This window comes from Chanos chanos, chromosome 8 (genome assembly GCF_902362185.1).
Source record: "Chanos chanos chromosome 8, fChaCha1.1, whole genome shotgun sequence".
NCBI lineage: Eukaryota > Metazoa > Chordata > Actinopteri > Gonorynchiformes > Chanidae > Chanos > Chanos chanos.
This window is the reverse complement of record NC_044502.1, coordinates 27,202,522-27,220,811: the sequence shown is the minus strand read 5'-3', so window position 1 is coordinate 27,220,811 and position 18,290 is coordinate 27,202,522. Positions and strand designations below refer to the sequence as shown.

At 39.5% G+C, this 18,290-nt stretch overlaps 2 protein-coding genes across 3 annotated transcripts in view; both read left to right on the top strand.

Annotated features, from left to right (window-relative positions):
* The first annotated feature begins 3,280 nt into the window (after nt 1-3,280).
* On the top strand, nt 3,281-4,100 carry tppp2 (tubulin polymerization-promoting protein family member 2). The gene is made up of 3 exons (XM_030782550.1): nt 3,281-3,471; nt 3,598-3,751; nt 3,906-4,100. Exons 1-3 carry the CDS (start codon nt 3,281-3,283, stop codon nt 4,098-4,100), a joined length of 540 nt encoding a protein of 179 aa, XP_030638410.1.
* Nucleotides 4,101-17,473: 13,373 nt separating this feature from the next.
* The window catches only part of LOC115819141 (cerebellin-2-like), a 7,484-nt gene continuing 6,667 nt past the window's right edge, over nt 17,474-18,290 (top strand). For both annotated transcript variants that reach the window (XM_030782692.1, XM_030782691.1), the window contains exon 1: nt 17,474-17,580. The gene's annotated coding sequence lies outside the window, so the exon portion shown is untranslated. The remainder of the gene's footprint in view (nt 17,581-18,290) is intronic.

Genomic DNA, 18,290 nt, shown 5'->3' with positions numbered 1-18,290 from the left:
ATGATTTTGTAAGTAGTCTTGGCGGCATGAATAGTGTGTCTGTACATTTGTGTTGGCTCTTTTTACACTGGAGAGGGGCAATTGTTTGATTACGCTTGTTGTTGTGTTACTATGGTGTCATTTACAATGGAACCTCTTCAAACTTGTTCAACAGTAAAAAACAATGTTGTTAGAATTCCTACTTTTTTTTCTTGTGTAATTCTTTTCGTTTGTTTGTTTCTACAGTTTTGCAAAGACCAGTAAACTTTTCTGTATAGTAAGGTATAAAGACATTATGTTGTCTCCACTGATGTAATTTTACTAATAATATTAATAGTATTATTTAGTCTGGAATAATACCAGTAGAATTACCTTTTATATCTGAAATAGGATGCTGTTTGAAACAGGTGAAACTGACTGAAAAATATGTGCCTAAATGTGCATGTGTATTGGAATGACAGAGCCACATGAGACATTATTTAACTGTTTCATAAACACCGGTGAAGCTCATTGAAAACTAATGAGGCAAAAAGGACTGCTGACGTCATAGAAAATGCAGCTGTATGCATCTCAGATTATCTGAGTCTCATATGAAAACCAAAATGGTTGAAGAAACCAAAGTAGCATATTTAAGGCAACACACATCCACACACACACACACACACACACACACTCCTGATCCTGGTAGAACATATCACAGGTCATGTGACCAGTCCTCTGGTTGTGAATGATGCTGTTAATGCCCTGGATGTGTGTGTGTGTCTGGGACTGTGCTGATCACAGAACCTCAGAGACTCAGAAAGTCGCGCCCAATTCTCAGCTCACATTTCACAGAGCCCAGCCTGCTACGCATCAAACTGCCTCTGTGAATCAGGAGGAGTGCTGGAGAAAATGACTTCCTGACACATTTCATGGGTTTATTAGCTAACGGTGTAAAAGTTCATTATCAGTGACCATTTTTCAAACTGCAACAGACAAACAATAAAATGTTCCATTGACCCAAACGTTCACAGGTGACTGTTCAAATCTAGAGTGGATCCCCACAAATGTTTACCTCATTCATCCCAGCTGCATTTAGTATTTAGAAGTTCTGCATGACCTTGATGACCTGCATGTTTGTGTGGGATTAAAGCAAAAGTGTACACAACTCAACAATGAATTACCCCCTATCCTGAGTCCCTCAACACACATTAAGAGAGTTAAAAATTAAATTCATGAAAGACTCTGTGAAAGGTAGTAGATTTATTGTATCTGAATTTTACGTGATTTTATAAAGTCTTGGTCCTGCTGCAGCTGAGGGAATATGGGCAGCTTCCCGATGACACATGAAATACTGAGGGAACAGGGCGTGGCAGCAGAGTGAGAGAGGCAGGGAAGATGTGGATGGATGAAAAAGAGAGAACGAGAGAGAAGAACAGAGAAAAATGAGGCATGGAGAAGGGGGGAAAAATGACAGAAAGAGAGAGACAAAGAGGAGGGAGAAAAAAAAGGAGTTGAGCGAGGGACACAAAGGAGAAGACATATGGTGATGGAGGAGGCAATGGAGGGAAAAAAAGAGTGGTACTGAGAAAGAGAGAGTGATGTCATTGCCAGTGCTGGGCTGTGCTCTCGCTCTCTCTCTCTCTTTCTCCTCCTCCTCCCCCCTAGGACGTCACAATAAACACACACACACAAAGTGGAGACATAAGGGAGACATGCACACACGCACACACACGAACGCATGCACGCACACGCACGCACGCACGTACGCACACTTACACACACACACAAGAGGCGTCAGGAGGGAGACACAGACACACACACACACACTGCCTTTGCATCCTTGCAACAGCAGCCCAGGATCCGTATCCGGGTTATTCCACCTAAGTCAGGTAAGATAAAAACATTTTCTGTCTTACACACACTTTGTCGGACACACCCTCCTGTGTAGTTTTCACAAAATACATCCTTTACATCAGCACGTTCATTCATTTATGAGCATAGGTTCTCATAACAGGATTTAGGATGAAGGACGCAGTTACTCAGACTGCCAGCCTCTTACCAGTATCCTCAGACATTAAGGTCTAGCTCCATTTGTTATGAATTATTTAGACATAAAACAGAGTGTGTAAGACATATTCCTGCATGTGTGTGCGTGATGTCATATGATGTGTTAGATGGTGTGTGATGTTACCATGTACAGATAGCTATGTTGCTGCTGAAACCCCTCAGCTAAATAACATGGCAGCCATTAGTGCTGATTAAGTGAGACCACTGAGGGAGAGGAGATAAAAAGAGGTTGATATCTTAGACTGACAAGATTCTATGGTCAGTAATGAGACCTGGTGCAGCAGCTAATGTTTCAGTGAAACAGTTACATACATGAGGGTATATAAATCATAAAACACACACTCCCAAAATTAGATCCACAGATGCATTTTTGCTCTCCCTTTAAATTTAAATTTAAATTTAAGTTTAAATTTACTGCTTAAATGTACTATGAGAGAGAATTCATACACATTAACGTAATAAAAAAAACGTAATAAAAATCCATTAACGTCCGTGAATATTGTCCAGTTACATTCATTTTGTGACACTGATGTACTTTTGAGATGGTGGCTTTACAGTGGAGAAAAAGCACAGAGATAAATACAAACAAATAATGGAGAAATATAAACGAATAATTCAGTTAGAACATTCAAACAGTGCTATCAGGCTGGAGCCTATATATAAGTACAGCTAAAAACCAAACTGATCAATCAAGACAATGAACCAGTTCCATCCATTTAACAATGTTATATGATTGGTTAAGTCTGAGTGCATTATACCTGTTTGTGAATCTCTGATGGTAAAATAACACTGTCAGTCACTTTGCTGAAGGAGCTGAATGCCTCTGAATAGCTTAGCTTGAGCTGGAATGGAGGAGACATAGCAGTATAGCCCCAGCTGGCAGGACCTAGTAACAGAGAACTAATGCAAATGCATCAAGCTAATGAAGTTATAAAGCTTTTAGGGCTTTAAAAATGTCGGTGTGTGTGCGTGTGTGAGTGTGTGTGTGTGTGTGTGTGTGTGTGTGTGTGTGTGTGTGTGTGTGTGTGTGTGTGTGAAATAACCACATGCGCATTTATGAGCAAAATAACCACGCAACTTCCATGCAACATTCACACAACTTCCATGCAACATTAACACAACCTTACCATATCCAAACCACCACTCATCACCGCACAGTTTTTCTAAGACCCTTTGTTTTCTGTCCTTTCATTTAACATATCTTCTCTTCTCTGTTTTTTTTTTTTTTTGGTTGTTCCTGCGTCTAGGCAGCATGGCAGAAGGTTCACACTCAATGGCGGACTTGGAGACAGCATTTCAGAAGTTTGCTGTCCATGGAGACACCAAGGCAACAGGAAAAGAGATGAATGGGAAAAACTTTGCCAAGCTCTGTAAGGACTGTCGCATCACTGACGGCAAAAATGTCACCACCACCGACGTGGACATTGTCTTCAGCAAAGCCAAGTAGGACCCTTCCTCAGGATGTTCCATTATACTGGCACCAGTCAAACCAGTGTTATTTTGTTTACATGTGTATGTATAGCTTTGTGTGTTATATGTTAACATAGAGTTTTTATGTGTGTGTCTCAGGTCAAAGTCTGCGCGTGTGATTACATTTGAGCAGTTTAATCAAGCGATGGCTGAACTGGCTCCCAAACGTTTTAAAGGAAAAGACCAGCAGGAGGCGCTGCAGCTTCTTTATGGCCTCATCATAGGCAAAGAGCCCACCAATGTGGGTGTAACTGTAAGTATCAACCAGTCACCATGTTCTCCCTCTGAGTATTAACCAATCAGCATCCGCTTCTAAGACTGAAATGTCAGCATGCTGTAGTGAGCATATTTACATCACTGTGTACCTGTGGCTTTCATAACACCACTCTCTTTCCTTCACTTCTCAGAGAGTGGCAAAGGCAGGTGCTGTGGACAGGTTGACTGACGCCAGTAAGTTCACTGGTTCCCACAAAGAGCGGTTTGATGAATCGGGGAAAGGGAAGGGCAAGGTTGGGCGCGAGGACATCCCAGACACCAGTGGCTACGTGTCAGCTTACAAAGGCCAAGGCACGTATGACGACAAGGTCAAAGAGGGCAAGTGAGAACGGAGAGGAGTAGGAAGAAAAAAGAGGATAGGCTGGAGGAGATGGCGACAGTTGGTTGTACTTGAGTGAAAACATGCATGTGTCAGATGTGCTATTGCTTTCCCCAGAGTTGCTAAAGCCCTTTTTGTATGAGCTAGCCAAATAAAACTAATACCTGAGCTTCTCTCACTAAACAAACAAGCTTCTAGAAAAGTCTAAATAACTATTGGATATTTGCATATGAGTGCCTGATTTTCCCATCTCACTGCAGAGCTATAACAATGAAAAACATTCGTGCAACGCCTCTGTAACATTCCAGGAGTTATTCTCTTCCTGTGTCCATTTGTGCCTTAACCCACTTAACTAACACTAATGCCTTATCCTACTCTAGCGCCCCCAGATGGTGAATTTTATAATGCTGCTTGTGCATTGCGCATGTGCTGTCAAAGAAGAACAAATAATCCAAATAAACAGCTCATAGGCAAAGAGATGAGAATATGGGTGATTGAGGAATGCAGACATATCCAGAGAATTGAAATAAAGAAATCACACACACACACACCCAACACATGTTTTTTTCCAATGAAAGAGTGAAGACCACATTCTGCTTTTATAGTCTAATTGAGTGGCTGTTTTTTCTGGTAGACAAATCATTCTGTATTATGTTACTCGTGTCAGGCATCAAAAAAGTACAGACAAATAAAGTACAGACAAAAACAGCTCGAATCTGCTTGTTTTTATCGATTTATTTGGAAACAGTGGTATTCACCCTTCACACTATTACCATATTACTGTGCTGGGGGAGAGACAGTCATAAGGAATAGGAAATAGGTCATTCCTTCTGCCAGAGTGACTCAGCGTCTCCTGCATGACGTCCAGCTGGGCGGAGGCCTGAAGGTCACAGAAAGTGATTTCCAAATCGATGAATATGACTCATGCATACTTCCCTCGCGCAGCCGTACGTGCCAGTGGGCTCTGGAAATAAAATGCATTTTACTGTATGGTGGTACATCATGTTTATGGGCTGGACAGTGGGCTGTGATGTCGGCGAACGTAAACACACTTCTGTTTAAAGGAGCCTGTGTGTACAGCTGGATGAATGATAGCAAGGACAGAACTGTAATGTAGAGTTCAAATGAATTATAATAATATTATGTTATGTAATATAATAATATTACAGTAATGCTGTTACAATATTTCAGATGTATGTTTAAATGTGTATGTCCTACTAATTAGAGGTGGGCGAGCAGACAATTTGTGAACATTTCGTTTCAAGTTTTCTTGGGTGGTGGCACAATTTAAAAAAAAATAATTTTTTTCTTTAATGAAATGTCATGGTGACTGTCTCCTTTCTGACTGATCATTCAGCTGAGTCTCCTCAGGAAGCTTACGCAATGACATCAGAAAGGACCACTGAAGCAACTTCTGTATAATAAACACAAAGTCTCGTAAACATCAAAGTGAATCAGAAATATGCAGGATTTGCAGTACCCAGTGAATAAATATATTACTAAAAGAATAAATAGAATATTACAAAAAAGCATAAATAAATGAATAAATACATATATAAATTAATATGTTTGTGAATAAAATCAGAATTTTGGTACTTACATCTACATGTTTATTAATGAATCAGTTTTCCTTGTGCAACACAAAAAAAAACAACAAGAGGGATGAAAGATACAAAGAGAAAGACACTGTTTTTCCTGCTCCTAACGCAGCAATCAGGGGTTTACTGTCATGCAAGGTTGTAAAGACACACATACGTCTCACAGATGACGACTGCACCACTGTGTAGGGATCAATAGTTCATCATACACACACACACACACACACACCATCACACACATTTTGAAATTATAAATGAAATCATGAATGGGAGTTTCTCCGCAGCCCAGTACTGAGAATTCACTGCAGTTAATGTTAGCCCCAAGTGTGGCTCACACAAGAGCATTGGCCAAGTTCCGCACACTGTTTTTCAGCACATTCTCATAACTTATACCTGGCTTGCACAAACTGGGACAAATTAAGGACTTCTTTCCAACTGGTGAAATACATGTTTGCATTGTTTAGAAGATCTGTTGATCCCAAAACCACGTAGCAATGTATCACTACCTGAGGAGCTTTAATCCCAGTGACAACAGCTAACTGACTGACAAGATTAACAGGCGATTAACAACAAACAAACAAATAAAGAGGGAAAGAATTTTAATGTATTTATTAAGGAATTCATTTATTAACTCATTTTACACACTAAGAATTCCATAGAAAATTAATTAGTATGACAAGGTTACTGAAATCGGCAGAAAGATGTTAATTACATTTAGATGCTGCACCATTACAAACAAAAGTTGCAATAATTTTTTGAATTAGATTGTCATCCTGATGAAGTAAAGTACTAACTAATTAAGCAATGAGATTCAGTGAACTGATAAAGACCATCTTGTTGGCTTTGTCTTACTCCCTAATACTGGTTTTCCTCATCTTTCCTGACATTGTTCTTCTTGGTCTGAATATAAGCAGTTTAACCAAGAGCCACAAGTCAAATGTTCATTGTCACGCCAGCAAACCTCACAGCATCTATTAGTTACTTAGCCAGGAAATAAGTGGCCTCGACAGGGAAAGCTGACTTGGTCATATATTTACATATTAACATATAAAGAGGGTGATATGTTTTTGATGTCAGATGTTCATCATAAAATGAAGGAATAACTGATAACTGCTCTCCAGTTATCATTCCATCCTTTCTTATGTATTCTGTGTCACAGTGCTGAAGTTTGGTGTATGTGTGTGATGTGGGAGACTTGTTTCCCTGTGAGTGTGTGCTCTGATTACCAGAGCAGAGTTGTATTCAACTGCAAACCAGCATCTATTGGTCCAAAAGTATTACATATAATATGACTGATAAACCATTAATTTTCACGTGTTTTTTTTATTACTTTTACCACTGCCAGTAAATGAAGAAAGCTTCATAGCTGAGACACTTATTTTATCTGAGTGACTATTTTTGTTTGTTTGTTTGTTCATTCTGTATGGCAGTGAATGCCAATCATGGACCTGAGGTTAAAAATCTGGTGGCCACAGGCAAGCACTCTAAACCAGCCTCTCATTCAGCCTCAGTCTAAACCTCCTCATTTTCCTCACTCCTCCCTCTCACCCACTGTCTTTTCTCTCACTTTTCACTACATCTCTTCCTCAACCTCTCTTGACGATCTGTCTATCCTGGCATTTCATACACTGCCCTCCTCTCTGCTCAGTATGTATATGATGATTGTGCATTTGGTGTCGAAAAAATAATTTACTATTACCAGCACAAAACATTTACAAAAGCAATGTTCATCTGTGTATCTGAGTGTGTATCTGAGTGTGTATCTGAGTGTGTTCAGTGAGAGATCAGTGTGTGTTTGGATCATTACACCCTGGAGTAGAAGAGAGACTGACAATCCAACACTTACACACACTGGCAAACAGATGCTTCCCTCAGGTCTTGGCACAGATACTGACGTAAAATCATGGTAACTCACAAATCCACTGTAATCCACAGCTGAGAAAGAAGAGAGAGAAAACCCCAATATCTGGAACGATTAAAAACAAGCCCCAAACTTTTCCAAATCAATAAGAGTTATTTCTACAACACAATGACTGTTGACATAGATAATAGAAAGTCTGAAGTACCAGACAACACTGCATGCATTGTGAAGATGTGCACGTGTCTGTAATCTCTGATAGAGAGTTCAAAGTGCTTCTGACGGGATTGAGCACCTTGTTCACTGCAGCATCAGATGAAAGAGGCTTGAGGAAGAGAGGAGGAGATGGCAGGTCTGAACTTCGGTCAAGCGCATGGTAACATTTTCAAAATGCCACCAGGGGGCGTCAAACACTACCAAAATCAATTAAAATGTGCGTGCAGTTCTGACTTGTATTGTACCTAACTACTAAACTTGTTGAGAACTTGTTGCTGTACAAGTTTTATGTGGCTAGAGGAGGTTGTCTAAAGCTAATCATTTTTGTAATCCTCATCTATGCCTTCCCGTTCTTCCTTAGTCTTCTCCACAGGGGAGAGCTTGCCTTCATTACACTCTCCCCTCAAGTACAAGTACAAGTACAGCGACAAATGAACAATTCATGCTGGGCTTTTCATGCCCATGTGCTTATGATAAGAATATTAACATATACAGGGAAAAAAGGAATTATTATTTTCAGGTGACTGAAAGTAATTATCTTCTCATATGACCTTCATCTTCTCATATGACCTTCACTCAGCTCGTCATCACCTTTGAGACCATATTTCTCAGCCCCGGCAGGGAAATCAGATATTAGTGAACGGACACATAAACACTGGACATACAGAGAGTAGCTACAAGAAGAATAAGAGAGGAAATCTGTGGTAAAGAACCCAGACCACCTGACTCTTCATTGTGTCTGAGATGTCAAAGCTACTTGACTGTTTCTCTCCGTGGGAGAAAAATGGGTGCAGTGCTTTGTGAAAAAAAAGTAAAGATTTGTTTCCTGCACAGGCAGCACTTTCTACTTTTCAACAGTGATGTGCTTGGTGCAGAGAACTGTGTGTATTCATAAAATGAACTGTCCATCAGATCACCCCAGGAAAACAGTCAGCTCCACACAACTTTTAATAGTACCACTGTTTCCCTCTTTTTTTTTTCTTTTTTTTTTCTTTCTTTCTTTTTCCTTCTTTCTTTCTTTCTTTCTTTCTTTCTTTCTTTCTTTCTTTCTTTCTTTCTTTCTTTCTTTCTTTCTTTCTTTCCAATAATGTGCCACAGGTTCCTCTAAAAACTCAGAATCTCAGGGGATCACACACCTGTGCTTCTCCAGTGTACTGATGCCAATCATAGAACAACGATAACAACAAAAAAAAGTTACAGGAAAGGTTTGAAACAGATGTACCTGTGTTTATTTAGAGAACAGCATACCTCATGAACACAGAAGAGAACAACGGAAATTACATCTGTTTTATACACTGTACAAGGCTCCATCAGTCCTTTGACCTGTTTGGAAGACGTTCTAAAAACAGGATAGGCACTGAAGATTATGAGGTTGGACACACCTCTGGATGTGAGAGACTTTCCTCACAATCCTGGATCCAGCTCTCAGCTTTCTACAAATCTCTCTTGTCCATTAAGTACGTTAAAGAACACATATACGCAACACAAAGTAATCCGTTATTCAGACAGATCGACCTTGAATCTGTTCCTGTGGTGCCCTTTGATTAATGAAGAATAGCATTTTCTAACAGGGAGCCTGACACAGTGTATTCAGCGTGTTTGGGCATGCTGCTCTTTCTTATCTGTTCTTCTTTTTTTTTTTTTTTAACCTTTCCTGCCCTAGATTTTGACACACCCACATGCACAACTGCTGTGATTTCTCAGCTACCTCAGTGTCTTTGTTATCTTTTCTCACTCACTCAGCTCCTCAGCACCTCTGCTCACCATCATGAAGAATGAAGATGTGACAGATAACGCTTTAAAAGAACAGAAAACATTAAGAGGTCAGGTGTCAAAAGCCCAGAGACTCTGAAAACAGTGACTGAGGACAACAGTGTTCAGTGACCTACAGTCCACAAGTCTGAATATGTATTTCAGACTTACTTCAGACTCACCTGAGAGGGTGAGGTTACAGCCTGACCTTTTTAATGGCCACACAGAACCCTCTCTGTAAGGAACAGAGCGTTCTGAACAAGCAGATTGCAAAGATGTTCCAACAGCTACCGAAGCAAATGAGAAACCTCCTCATTAGCACAGAAGATAAACTCATTGACCCTAAACTTTAAAAGAGCACTTTCCTTGGTATACATCAAAATGTGCATGTATTACTATTCTAATATAATATCACTGTGTATAATACAATACTATGAGTGTGTATATATTGTTAGTATAACATAATGCAATCTTAAGACTTAATCTTAAGACTTCTTAAGACTTTTGCCAAAATTGTAGCAGTGTATGGTATGTGTGTTAATGTGTTAATGAAGTCATTCAAATGGAGCCACCTGCTGGTTGATGTGTGTAACAACATCATAGATCTGCCATCCTGCTGATGCGGATCTCGTATCCACAGTCTAAGAACTGATTTCCTTCACTGGAAATTCCTTCAACCTGAAGCAGAAAATGTTGCTGTGGTCACTCGGTCATCTGTCTTTCTTGGTTATTTGGCAAAACAAATCGAGAGAGAAACCCAGTCCTCTTTGTCCGTGTCTCGTCCCTAATCTGGGCACATGACCTCTGTTACACTGGTAGGTCAAAGTGTCCATGACAGAAATTAACTTTTTTCAAGCTGTCGCTAAACCCACTGTCAAAAGTAATTCGAGGAAGATGAGGATTATGGCTCAAAGAAACAAAATGAACTATATTCACTCAACAACAAGCACTGCACCTGCCATCGTAAATTTCAACAAATGTTGGGTACTTCCCCGAAATTCACTGATTCGCTGATTCTCACTTGTTATGTGACTTGTTCACGGCATTGTCAGCAGATTTGTCGATCAGTTTTTGATATATTTGAAACAGATCTCTGTTTGCTCCCACCTCCCTTCCTGTCTGTCAGGTAGGAGAGCATGAGCAGTCACAGGAGGTGACGAAGTGAAAATGAGGAAAAATAAAGGGAACTTACTTCATGAAATCAACATTGCCTGCAGAACGGACCACTGTTTCAACTCCACTTCAAATAATGGTAAAAAAAAAGTCTGAGACGTTGTCACGGAGACAGTTTATGTTGCAGGTTTGGATGGAACAGAGACTGGTCAGTCTGAGTGTGTGAGATGAATCATTCTGTAAAGTTATCTTCTGTGTCTCTGAAAGTCTCTCTTCCAATGAGTCACCAATGTTTCTCTCTCTCTCTCTCTCTCTCTCTCTCTCTAACATTTTCAGGAGGAAAGCACAAAACAAAACCAAACAAAAGCAGTCTAAAAGTAGTCTTTTATTCACTAATATGTAAACATTCATTTATGATTATTTAGTTGTTAAGGTCCAGGCTAACAAATTGCTTCTATTCTGTGTCTATCCAGTGTAATGTGGTGCTCACCTCATGAAATCCTTTAGGAGACATAGGAGGAGGAGTAGAAGCAAGGATTCTATCAACATTACACTGTAATATAATATAAACTATAACCAAAGTCTTACAAGAGTAAAATTAAAGGTGCAATACATCACTTCACAGATGGTATATGTTACTAGTAATATGGTACAACACCAGTTCCTGGATTTCCTTAGATTTACATAACATACTTGAACATTATGACAGATTTCATCCCAAGCATTTATTGTAAAGGTGTGATCACAATTAGGTTAATACAACCTTCAGGCCTATCTGATACAATTATACTTTTTAAATGAGCAAGCTTGTTTCAGTAACTCTAGAGAAAGTCTTGGTGGTAAAATAACCTTTTTTGTTTTGCAGCTTTCAGAACTGTCTGAAGTAGCCTACCTCATCTTAAACATTGTAAGAGAGAGAGGAGAAATTGAGTGTATTGGGAAGGAAAGGGATTTCACTGGGGCGGCATGGTGGTGCAGTGGGTAGAACTGTCGCCTAAAAGCAAGAAGGTCTTGGGTTCGATTCCTTTCTGTGGGTCCTTTCTATGTGGAGTTTGCATGTTCTCCCCGTGTCTGCGTGGGTTTCCTCCAGGAGCTCCAGATTCCTCCCACAGTCCAAAGACATGTGGGTTAGGTGAATTGGAGACACTAAATTGCCCCTAGGTATGAATGTGTGTTTGTCTGTGTGTCTGCCCTGCGATGGACTGGCGACCTGCCCAGGTTGTTTCCCTGCCTTCCACCCTATGAGCACTGGGATAGGCTCCAGCACCCCCCGCAACCCTTATCAGGATAAGCGGCTTAGATAATGAGTGAGGTATTTCACTGTTAAATTTTTCTATGCATGTTTGATACCAGACCATGTACAGGTGCCTGAAGATCAATTCAGTTGACAAATGGATATTGTCTTAAAATTGCACAGGCAACAATGAATTCCCGGATGGATGAATGGATGAATGATAAATACATATTCATCTTTTTTAAAATCTGTCTTAATTGGCAACAGTGGAACAGATTCTCAGGATTAAATTCCTCATTGTTAAATGTATCATGAAGTCTGTGAGTAGGGAAAATACTAAACAGATATATAAATAAATAATCCAGTACATAAATGTTAATGAATGAATTTATGAATAAGCAAATTGGACCACATTTCAAATACTTTAATGAAACATAAACCTTTCTGTAATAAAAGTCATGCCCCAGTGTTAATTAAAACTCCATACTTTACTTAAGTGTACCTCTCTTCCCCATGCTACCAGGAAAGACTAACTGATCAGTATAAACTTATTGTATACATAAAGCTATGAACCAAATCCTAGACAGGAATCAGGGCAGGACTGGTGATGACTCTAATCTTGACTGTGGTGGAGGCTACATGGGGTTAGGGCAAAGGCAAGGGATTAGCATTTGGGTCAGGATCCAAGTTGTGGTTTTCAGTAAGGAGCTATCTGAATTAGATCTGGGACAGGTTACAGTCTGGGCCCCACTTGAGGGTTTGAACCTTGGACCCTCAAATCCAGGATCTGGAGTTATTCCAGTTGAACCACAAAGCCTGGAGATAGAGGCTCAGAGTCTAGTAGCCATGAGGGCTAAAGCAAAGATCAAGGTTGAAATTTCAGAGACAAACCAATTTACACCAAATTTAATACAACATGTCATGTCCTTTTATCTCCGACAGGTTGGCACAATCTGCTAAGACACATTCCAACAAGGTCTCAGACAATACCACTACGCCAAGTCAGAGATGAAGACAGTCAAGAGAGAGAATATGCTGCCATGTATAGCATATTAATCAAACAGGTTGGTGGTACCAGCAGGTGATAACAGAATACAGTATCACTTTGTGAAATCAAAATGGTTTTATAATATTTTTTTATTTACACAGGCTTGTGCAAATTAAATGAATCACTGACTGATTTGATATTATCATTTAATGAGTTTCTTTCCCAACATATCTTTTTATATGCTTTACTGAAACCCTGTAAATCACAAGTTCCTCTGGTTAGTTTTCATTCTCTGGGCATTAATTTCTCGTAATTTCTGTGAAATTTGCCTTCAGGTTGATGGATTATGCCAAACTGAATTACACCAATGTAGCAGAGAAAAAACTAATAAGTGTCAAATCACATTTGGCTAGATATCTTTTTTTTTGTCAAGCCCATTTACCAATGTAATTACTTTCCAGAAGCATACAGCTTGCAATTTGTGTGAGACAAATTGGGCATACCCACCATTCATATTAGCCTACAAAAATGCAAGCTTAATGCATCTTTTATCAAGTTATGGAATGATTGGCTGATATTTATTGCCTATTTTAATGACAGAGACATATCCAATTAATAAAATTAATTCTAAGTGAACAGGTAACCAATGTAATTCTTCTAAAAAAGGAGTGACACACTCTCTTTATTTTTCTGAGATAAAATCCTTTCATCTGCATTTTGTACTCACTGTAGAGGATTCATTCTTTCTTTTTTCTTTTTTTTTTTTAACAAAGCACAGAAAAGAGACGTTACAGTAATCGAGTCTGCTACTGACACAAACAAGTTTTTCTGCATCATCTTTGGCTAAAAGAGGCCTGACTTTACGTGAGAAGAAACAACCTCAGAGAAGTTTTTTATCTGGGAAACAAAAGCATTAGATTAATGCACTACGGAGCTCTATATTAAGTATGTGTCCTAGAGTTAGATCATTCATGTTCGTGTGCAGGATGGGAACTAGATGTCCCATCTATGGCATTGACATCATAACCTACAGAAGCACCTGCAGTTTTGGCACGAGCTGGAGAACCTGCGGGTGCTGTATCTCATTGTTTTAACTGTGGTAAAAGAATGACATGGGCAGTAAGGGTATTTTGACATCATCATTTGAAAAAAAAAATGCTCCGAACACGTATGAGATTGTAATTCAGACAGGGCAAACCCCATCTATGCCTTTCAATGTCACTTTGGCATATCATGTTATCTGGACTGCCCAGCATGCCAAATAACAGGTGTTACTTCGCTACACCACAACCAGACACTGCAACACAGAGACCTGAGTGTAAGTTGTCATTGACATGAAAACATGAGTTCATAAACAGAAACCAAAACATGTAGAAGCCTGCATGTGGATTGTGTGTTTGTTTGAGGTCATTCTAAGGTTAGGGGAGCTGTAGGCAGCAGGCCCAACTCCACAGATGGTTTCAGACCTGGCCCTGGAGTTGGACCTGCACCCCAGCCACTGCCCAGTCCCACAAAAGTGGAGGCGAATGGAATGGGACAAGCTGGTTAGACCAGAGCCCACACTCTGCCCCACTGGTGCACCACAACCACCACCAGGAGAACATTGTGAAGGATCTCAGGGCCAACCTTGGGGTACTGCATACCAAAGAGGGCCCCAGATGCTACCAACAGTAGTCTCCCTACCCTTTACAGGCCCCCAGCCAGACTTTAGTAAGCATCTTTTATCAGTGATCTACTCACAGTTGTAAAGTTGGATTTATTTGTGGTCTTACCTGATAAGTTAATTTTTTTCTCTGTAAAAAACAAAAGTTCTCTTCACCTGTGAGTGAATGTGAGTGTCTCGTGCATGCCGGAGATAGACCACATCTTTACAATTACATTTATTTATTTAGCAAACACTTTCAAGACAGGGAGAATACAAACCAAGCATACAGCTATCAAGGAGCTGACTGTTAGTATCAAACATATGGAAGCCTGTTTCACATAGTATGTCACATAGTATGTCATTATAATGAGAACATATACTATGCATATACTATATACATATACTATGATACTATGATACTATGTCATAATAATGACCTAATATCTCATAATAATGAGGTAATTTTCTCATAATTATGACTTTTAATATTATAATAATGTGATTCTATCTCATGATTATGACTTATAATATTAAGATCCTATCTACAAGAGCAGAAAACACAGGCTTCCTGGGAGGCAGAGTGTGCATGCATTCTTTTGCAGTCACACAATGTTCCTGAATTAAGGTAAGCATTATACAAAGCATAAAGTATTGCCGTACTTATTAAAACAATCTGTATCTTTTGTGAAAGAGCTAGTGCACCTCAATTCTGGTTAATTTTCACATAGAAAATGCACAGAGTCATGTTACCTTTCTGTTACCTTGCTAATGTTAGCTAACTAGCTGATGTCGGTTTGTCAGATCCTACTGATGTTAACATGTGAACTATGAGTTTAAAAACGGGCTGCTGTATGGATTTCAGGTTTTTACATTCTCATCATTAATGACTGTTGAATGTGCAGTGATAGGCATACAGGCTATAACCAATGGCGACTCCTAGTGGAAGCCAACCTTCCTCAGAATTAAATGACCTGAGACTTGAAAATCTCTACAACACATGAAATAAATTTTAATGAAACATTTCACATTATTATATTCCAATTTTGAATTTTGTGGCCTACCATATATTTTTATGGTGACTATGGTGACAGGAAAGCTTTTAAATGTCATATCAGAGCCCATCTACAGAGAGCCTGTTCACTTACTACTAGTGCCGTTGTATCGAAATTGGCTGCAAGTAGCTTATGTTAACTAGTCATGGTGAGGTCAATGACTGCTCCACACAGTCATTAAGATGGTTTGAATGCCGTGTTCTTTGCATATTTACACGATACATAAATTGGGAAATGAAAATAAAGCCGAGTTTAAGGTATATTTTGTTGTTGTTATTCTGCATCCCACATATGGAGGATATGATTCAAGGGTATCGCTACCAATGGGCTGGCCTTAAATAAAAGTCAGGGCATATTCTCACTTAATGTTAATAAACAACAAATAACAAAATACAACAAAATGCCTTGCAAATGCACAGTGATTAACTGCTCCAATTCTGGAAAAGGACTGTATCCCTGTTCCCAAAGGACAAAGAAAGGTAACATACTTGCTTATGGATACAAAGGACGCCTATCTGTAACTTCTCTGAAATTGTTTAAAAGGGAGGGAAATTTGGTAGATTGCTAAGACCGAGGGGCCCTACACTATCGATAAGACTAGCTATAAGGATAATCTAACTATAAGTCCAATTTCCACCACAGCTGTCTCAGAATCCACAAACTCAGCTGTCACCACAGGGTATTTAAACATCCTATAGAGCATGAGATCCTTGGTTCTGTTGGATCATGAGCACAAACAATGGAAGTTTCTAATCATCATGGCATACGCTGGAAGGAATGCCAGCAGCACAGGAAAAATGAACTCGCTTGACATTACTGTGTATGAAACTGCCGATTAGATTTAGTTACTTATTAATCGAAGGTGCTGGAATGCCGTTCCGGATCATTCTGGCCTATTTTAACCCATGCACATGGTGCACATTTTAGTTGACGCAGTGTTAAAACTTTTTTTTTTTATTCAGTGTATAGGCTACATATTTGTACAGCTGGATAATGTAAGGATGACTTTAGGCCTATAACAATGACAGCAAAATTTAAAAAAAAAAAAAATTAAAAATTGTTACAGTCAACCCCCCACATTCGCAGGGTTTAGGGGTGCAGGACCCCCACGAAAGTGGAAAAACTGCCAATATCTTTAGGTCCCCCCCAAACCTGAACTCTTAAAACTGTAGCCTATATTTATGGTAGTAAATGATAAAAATTTTCTTTATTTTGCACATTTGAAAAAAACGATGTCTGAAACAAGTGTGTTGATACGTTTTATTCATTTATTCCGTAACAGCATAAAAAATACACATCACGCCGACATTTTCTCACGCTCTGTACTCTCCACTCTTAAGTTTGAATTCTTCTACACAAACTCTATACTATATCGACAAGAATCTCACTACATCACTCACTAAGTCCTCTTCTCTTAAAGGTAGCGGCAAATTATGTCTCAATGCAGCAGCATGAATAATTACACAAAAAACTCTACAACATCGTGGATGGGACACAAAAAGTACAATTATGGGGAGTGTACCACATTTACGTTTTCTAATCTACACACATCATCTGCGTTTTTCCGCAGTAGGCTGAAAACTCAAAAAAAATTCCCATTTAATTATTGATGGCATGCGGTTCGGGAGCCAACCCCTTGTCTAGATGCATGTCTGCACAAACGCTTTCTGTTGGGATGTACTTTAAGTGTTGTGACAATTATGTGATTAACATTCACTTGTTACGTGCTACCCTTCTCCTCCACCCAGGTGGAACCCAGATTTCTGCAATGCCTCTGGCTTGGCTGGGTATCACCGCAAACACAAACAGGTGATTTTTGTGGGTGGGAAGCCAGCTGGGAAAAGTCATTCTCATTGGTTAGTCTGGACTAGATTAGTGGTGGGTAGATCAGGTTTGTGTAGTTGGACCAGTGTTGGGCAGTTGGACCTCTGGATGTGTCAGGGCTCTCTGGTGAAAACAAGTGACTGTTGTCTCCACATGTGTCAGAGGAAATATGAAGAAGACTGTGCTCTCCCCAGCTTCTAATACAAGGTACAGAGGCCTAGGACATCAGCGTCACGGGCCAGTCGTTTGTAGAGCTGCCACAGCAGTTAATACGCTCTTACCCTGCAGCGAATATTTGAATAATTAACTGAAGAAATGGGATGCTGCAATGTTCCAAGAGAGACTTGGCTCTCAAAATATAACTGAGGGATCCAGTGACAGAGGCAAGGCATGATATTACTTTTGTTCCATATTTCTGCACACAACAAAGGGGTATTTTGAGTGCACCAAGATTTTTTGCACGCGCATATGCTAAATTTTGAAGAGAAATTTATTGTCACATGAAGAACTAATCATTTTGAGCAAACTGGAATCAATTTTGTACTCTGTAGAAGTTTTGCATGTCTGCCAGTATCCATAAATGCACAAAATTCCATCCTGGCATGCTCAGTTCTTCACTTGCTCTCTTTAGACAACCCAAAAAATTAGTTAAAAAACTGTTTACAAATATTTAAAGTTTTAATCAGTGTTCTGTAATTCCTGTGGCTGGAAATGGTATGACGATCATCCTCTGGCGAGAGAAAATGGCATTTGCACCCAAGACACCATCAATAAACTGTTCCGTAAATAAGCTGACTATACATAGCATTCAGTCAGTGTGAATATTTAGTACCACCAACTAAGTAAGTCATACGTATTTGTGGTGTAGATTTTACCTATGTTTTAACTTAAGTTTTCTTAGCCAAGCATCCTTGTCA

Bases quoted from the DNA above. Each gene is read 5' to 3' on its own strand.
- tppp2 (XM_030782550.1), top strand. From the start codon at position 3,281: ATGGCAGAAGGTTCACACTCAATGGCGGACTTGGAGACAGCATTTCAG. The intron at 3,472-3,597 runs GTAGGACCCTTC...TGTGTGTCTCAG, and splicing joins ATTGTCTTCAGCAAAGCCAA to GTCAAAGTCTGCGCGTGTGA. The intron at 3,752-3,905 runs GTAAGTATCAAC...TTCACTTCTCAG, and splicing joins CCACCAATGTGGGTGTAACT to AGAGTGGCAAAGGCAGGTGC.